This window comes from Ipomoea nil, unplaced genomic scaffold (genome assembly GCF_001879475.1).
Source record: "Ipomoea nil cultivar Tokyo-kokei standard unplaced genomic scaffold, Asagao_1.1 scaffold1576, whole genome shotgun sequence".
Taxonomy (NCBI): domain Eukaryota; kingdom Viridiplantae; phylum Streptophyta; class Magnoliopsida; order Solanales; family Convolvulaceae; genus Ipomoea; species Ipomoea nil.
The window spans coordinates 3,883,592-3,889,701 of NW_017618004.1; the positions used below are offsets into that span (position 1 = coordinate 3,883,592).

Genomic DNA, 6,110 nt, shown 5'->3' on the forward strand with positions numbered 1-6,110 from the left:
TGTTCAATGTTAGAAAAAGCCGTCTAAGCGTCTCTAGGTCAAGCTGATTTCAATCTTAGATGATTTTTAGTCATCTGACCGATTAATTGATCAATTAGGCGTTTTAAGCGTCGAGTTAGGTAACTCGAGTTGGCGCTCAACTAAGATGAATGGTTTTGTTTACTTGCTCGGCTAGTCATTTTCTATATTTCTCCAAGTCACGTACTCAACTAACCATCTAACATATGCAGTTGATTGATTTGAAGATTATAATATTCTATCAATTTATAAGTTTAAGTGAAAAAAAAAAAAAATAGAGACTATATATTCAGATTACTCAATCACTCAGGCTTTAGGAGCCTGCGAAACCCTTTTGCAATATTGGTGATGTTAAAATAATATAATGGATAATGATAACTCCTAAATAATTCAATTTTTTTTTTTATCACACCACAAATCCACAATAATATATATGCAATATTATTTGAAAATAATTATAAGGGAAAATGACACTTTTTCTCTCTGTGTTATATGCTTATAGCACTTTTTCCACCTGAGTTATTCATGCATTCACATTTGCCCCCTCAATTATTATAGAAGTGGCGGTTTTTCCCCCTGATAATACTAAATGGACATTTCTACCCTTAAAACAAATATTTTATTTATTTCTCTTCTTCAACAAATTATTGCTTATACGTAGGGATGACCACGGTTCGGTTCGAACTGAACCAAACACTATAGCAATCAAATTAAAAAATTTCGGTTATGATTCATAACATAACCCAATATTTGGGTTTCCGTTTATTAAAATCGTGAACTGGAAAAAAAATGGATCCTGAACCGTGAACCGGAGGTTCAAATCGGAACAACTACTAACAATAGCTTAAATTATAATTATAATATTTGTAAATAGTGTATGTTTTTTTCCGCATTTATATTGACTCTCACATATAAGTATATATAATCGCGGTTTGAGTTTTATTTTGAACCGTCGGTTCACGATTTTGGATCCAATTTGAACGGTTGGTTCAAACTTTCTTTTAAAATTTTATTTTTTTATTTTTAAAATATTCTAAATTCAACACTTAATGTATTTTATTTTTTAAAATCGTGGTTATAATTTGTTGAAAAAGAAAAATAAATGAAATATTTATTTTAAGGGTAAATATGTCCATTTAATATATCAGGGGGAAAAACTGCCACTTAAATAATTTAGGGGGAAAAAGTGCTATAAGTATATAACAAAGGGGGAAAAAGTGCCATTTTCCCTAATTATAATAAAATTTTAATTGTAGTGTGATAACGATAAGTGTATATTCAAATCAAATTTCATTAAACCTACATCTTTTCAAATGTGTGTGTGTGTGTGTGTGTGTGTTAAAAATCAATAAATTTTGATTTTTAATTGCAAATAAACAAATTAAAAAAAACATAGGATACTCTATAATTTATATAATAAAACATATTTTTTGTAAACATATGTCACATTTTATATGTTCCAAGCTTGCAATTAATTCCTTATAACATTTCTATAATAACTTGATTGTCCATGCATATAAACTTCTTACTAGTTTTAACGGTGGTTTTAAAGTCCATTCGCTTGCCAAAGTTGATGGGGCGTGGTTGTCCCACTCTATGTGGTTTGATGTCCCTCAATCTTTTTGAACATTTTGCTACTTTAATATATTTGTTTTGATGGCTGTACAAATGAAGGAATATATTAAAAATAATATATAATATGCATAATATATATTTTTAAAATAGATATAAATAATATTATTTAATATATAATATGTTAATATCAATATGAAAGCAAAAAAAAAAAAAAAAAAAAAAACAGAAAAGCAAATAATAATATAATTAAAGTCATTGAATTTAATAACAACAAATTATAAATTGATATCATGTTCTAACTACTCAATTATTTATTTTGGGGCACCGATCCTTTTTCTTTGAGTGTGAATATGGAAACAAATTTCTCATAATAATCTTAAAGCAAAAAAAAAAAAGTAACTTCAAATTAACCGCGTCGTTCAGGCTAACTTAATATAAAGCAGTTCAGATAAACTGATGGAGTTAAAACTACGTTGTCACTTCTCCCCATAACAAACCCAGCGGAAATGGCGTTACACGTGTCAGATATAGACGAGAGGCCGTACTTTGATCCCTATGATCAAGGCTTCTTCAGTGTCTGACAGTTATAACCGCCTCTGCGTATAGCTGCACTTTCAAACTCTTCACTCTCACTATAACTCTCTCTCTCTCTCTCTCTCTCTCTCTCTCTCTCTCTCTCTCTCTCCCCTAAGACGCAAAAGCTTCTAAAAACTCTCCTCATATCATCAAATCTCCCTAGCTAGGGTTTTTCTGATACTACTACTCGAGGATCAAATGGCGGCGGCGTCACCACTTCCACTGCCGGGGGCGGCGGATATTCTCAGAAGACCATCTCTCTACGTGGGGGATCTTCACCCCGACACTACCGAGAGGGACTTGATGGAGAAATTCTCTAGTGTCGGCACCTTGGATTCCGTTCGCCTCTGCACGGATACGGTCACGAAGCGATCTCTTTGCTACGCTTATGTCAACTTCCTTTGTTTTTCTGATGGTAATGACCCGCCCGAAAACCGCCATTTTCGCTACATGCATTTGCATTGATCTTGATGATTTTTTGATTTATGTTGTTCGACTCTTCTTTCGAAGCCGTTGTGGAGTTTTTTTCATTCTTTCTATGTTTGTCCATTGATTTATTGCGTGTTCAATGGACTCGTTTTTGACCTCATTGCATCGCATGCATGCTTTATTTCGAAGCTCTGTTGTCATATGTGTGTCTCCCTGGGGTTCATTAGCGTGAATCCCTTCTTGGCTATATTTAGGCCAATTCCTCATTGAACACTGTACGGAGTAATCGGAGAAATATATATGCACTGTGATTTCTCATTCCGTTTGATCAATTTTGTCCTAGTTTCAAGGATATCAGTGTTCTTATTTGGGCGAAATATTGATTAATGTAAATGAAATGTTGCATGTTTACGTCTAATTTTGGCTTTCTTGGGTCTGTTTTAATTATCTCAGATTGATTGGGTCGTTTCACTTTGTAAATATCTGACTGTTTGAAGTTAATTTCTCTGTTTGATACTTTGATCAGCTTTAAAGGCTATGACACTCCTGAACCACACTCCCCTGAGGGAGAAGCCTATGAGGATCATGTGGTGTCAAAGGGATCCACTAGTAAGAAAATCTGGAATTGGCAATCTTTTCATCAAGAACCTAGCACCTTCAGTAACCAGTGCTCAATTGGAGAGGATATTTAGCAACTATGGGACAATAGTCTCTTGCAAGGTTGTTGAGGAAGATGGAAAGAGCAAATGTTTTGGATTTGTTCAGTTTGATTCAGAGCAGTCAGCCATGATTGCCATCAGTTGTCTCCATGGCACAATGCTTGAAGGGAAAAAATTGTACGTTTCCTGTTACTTTGTTGTTGCTTCCATGCCCATAAGAAAATATTATTGCTTTTCTTTTTCTTGTATTGTCTATTTCTGCTCACTTTTTTCATGAAACCTTGTATTTCTAACTTCTGTTGGTTCGGTAGGATTGTTTATCAACCTCTGCAGCTCTTCAATATTAAAATTTTAAAATGAATAGAGATGTGCTCACTTTTCCCAGCTAGATTTTCATAAGTTTCATACATTCACCCTAGTAACAAATTCTTGAAATTCAATGCATAAGATGATATTTTTTAATCCATGATTCCAGATTAATGGCAAAAGATAATTTCATTCAATACTTTTTTATGCTGAAAACCTCATATATTTGTTTGTTCTCCGGGTCATGGAAGGGAGTTCAGTCCTGCAATGCAAACGAATTTGTGAATTTGCATTTTCAGATTCTTAACCTCCCATCACCTTTTTATTTTTATTTTTATTTTATGTGTATGAACTGATAGATCAGGCTGTAAAATCATGGTATACAGTGAATCATCAATGCCCTTTCATTTCTTTTATTAGATTTGGCTTTATTTTGGTAGTTGAGTAAACAACTTCTATTTTTGGTTCTTTGCTTAGATATGTCTCCAAATTTATCAAGAAGCAAGAGAGGGAGGCTCCACGTGAAGACCTCAAATTCACCAATCTCTATGTGAAAAACTTTGATGACAATCTGACAGAGGATCTCTTGACAGAGAAATTTTCAAAATATGGGAAGGTCCACAATGCTATCATTATGAGGGATGAAAAGGGAAAGTCTAGAGGCTTTGGCTTTGTCAATTTTTATTCACATGAAGATGCTAAGAGGGCTGTTGAGGGTCTGAATGGTGCATTAATTGGTATACACTGGCTTATATCTTATGCCTTGATTTTTCATATTTGGTACTGCAGGAAACTGATCATTCTCCATCATACTGGTTGCTATGCAATGCTAATTTCTTGTACATCTCAGGATCCAAGCAGCTGGTTGTTGTAAGGGCCCAAAAGAAAATTGACAGAGAGGAGGTCTCAAGATGTGTTGATGATGACTCTATCAGCATTGATCACCAGAAACCAGAGGCTTCCAATCTGTATGTGAAGAATCTCAGTCTATCCATGGATGACAGAAAGTTAAAAGCACTATTCAGTACTTATGGAAAGGTAAATTCAGCAAAGATCATGCGTCATGATGATGGTGTCAGTAAGGGATTTGGCTTTGTGAGTTTTTCCAGTCCTGGAGATGCAAAGAAGGCTATGGATTCACTTAATGGTAAAGCTATTGCGCTCATTTGTTTCAATGTGTATTTGTGCCTACTGATGATTTGATTATCTAATTTTAGTTAATTGTTTATAGGAACAACTTGTAATGGAATGTGCTTGTATGTGGCATTTGCTTGGCCCAAGGAAGAACGCCCTAGGACGGCCTTAGCACCACGCAAGCCACAGTTTCCCACTTCTAACCAGGATTTTATCATGCCTACACTTCATGAGTTCCTTTACTATGTCCCTCCTTATTCTGTGTCAATGTCAATTCCAGACTTCAACCCTTACCAGTCTACATCTACAACGTATCAAACTGTTGGCAGACAGATGGGTACATTCTTTCCTGCAGGGATGTACACTTTTCGAGGAAACAACATGATATATGTATGAAAATCATATTATTATTTACTTGCTTGTTTTTAGCTTACTGTTCTGAATTTGTCTACATTTATGCAAAATGATCTTGAAAATTTCATTGCAGGACACAGAGAAACAGTCACAGCAGTTGCCTACTAAGCACCTCATTTGCCAGTATAATAAAGTAAGGTCTAATTTTGTTGGCTTCATCTGCCAATATGTCTAATTCATTGATAATTTTATTGCATTGCAAGTGATACATAGAACAACAATTGAGTTTTCTCCAGAAGTTTGCAGCATGATATCACATCCCTTGTGCATCAAAAGTTATTGGATTTGCTCTGATTCTACAATGCTATTGCTGTCATCTTTTTTGCGGACTTAATCACACTTTGTCTATTGTTGCAGTCTACGAAGCCTGTTCCTCTGAATGATTCTGCTGCACCAGCTGCTAAACAGGTGAATCAAAAGAATGCAAAAGCTTCCAGGAAACTCAAAAGCAAGACTATAAATGGAGTAACAGCACTAGTACCTCCCCCAGAATCAGCCACCACAACGAAAGTGCTAACGCCAGTATCAGTATTGCAGCTCATGATGGGACTTGAGGTTTGTGGTTGGTTATACAAAGTTGTGTGGTTTGTTTTCAACAACATTTATTTTGGTGAGATTAAAACATGGATTTATTTTCTTTCTTGTTTGATAGCTCGGGCACGCTGCAGAGATAAACGCAACACTATTGGAAGTGGAAAAATCTGTGATTCAGAAGATGCTGAACTTGCCTGAGTCTGTGGTAGCAAATATTGGGGAAGCAATTAATATGCTGAAAGAAGAATATTCTTGGTCCGACTGAGATTAGCACGATTTCTTTTTCTTGCTGCCTTGTGTTTACTCTTTTAAGGATCACTTCTTAGAGTAGTTTGTAAATAAGTTTTCCAACAAGAGATTCTTGTGACCCTGCCTATTATAAATGCAAGGCAAGTAGTTTTCACTATAGCTTTCTTCTTTGAACATTGAAACGAACCCACATTTCATTTTATTAGCTTTTTTAAT

At 35.0% G+C, this 6,110-nt stretch overlaps 1 protein-coding gene across 1 annotated transcript; it reads left to right on the forward strand.

The window, feature by feature from the left end:
* Positions 1-2,292: 2,292 nt before the first annotated feature.
* Positions 2,293-6,110, forward strand: LOC109190342 (polyadenylate-binding protein 4-like). The gene is made up of 9 exons (XM_019340807.1): positions 2,293-2,584; positions 3,125-3,434; positions 4,041-4,300; positions 4,414-4,433; positions 4,602-4,710; positions 4,795-5,087; positions 5,185-5,244; positions 5,469-5,666; positions 5,764-6,110. The coding sequence occupies exons 1-9, from the start codon at positions 2,368-2,370 to the stop codon at positions 5,908-5,910; spliced, it is 1,614 nt and encodes a 537-aa protein (XP_019196352.1). The 5' UTR covers positions 2,293-2,367; the 3' UTR covers positions 5,911-6,110.

What these genes read in the sequence shown, in the direction of transcription:
- LOC109190342 (XM_019340807.1), top strand. Translation starts at nt 2,368, where the DNA reads ATGGCGGCGGCGTCACCACTTCCACTGCCGGGGGCGGCGGATATTCTC. An exon ending in TCTGAATGGTGCATTAATTG is followed by an intron (nt 4,301 to 4,413) that starts GTATACACTGGC and finishes TGTACATCTCAG; the next exon opens with GATCCAAGCAGCTGGTTGTT. An exon ending in TCATTTGCCAGTATAATAAA is followed by an intron (nt 5,245 to 5,468) that starts GTAAGGTCTAAT and finishes CTATTGTTGCAG; the next exon opens with TCTACGAAGCCTGTTCCTCT.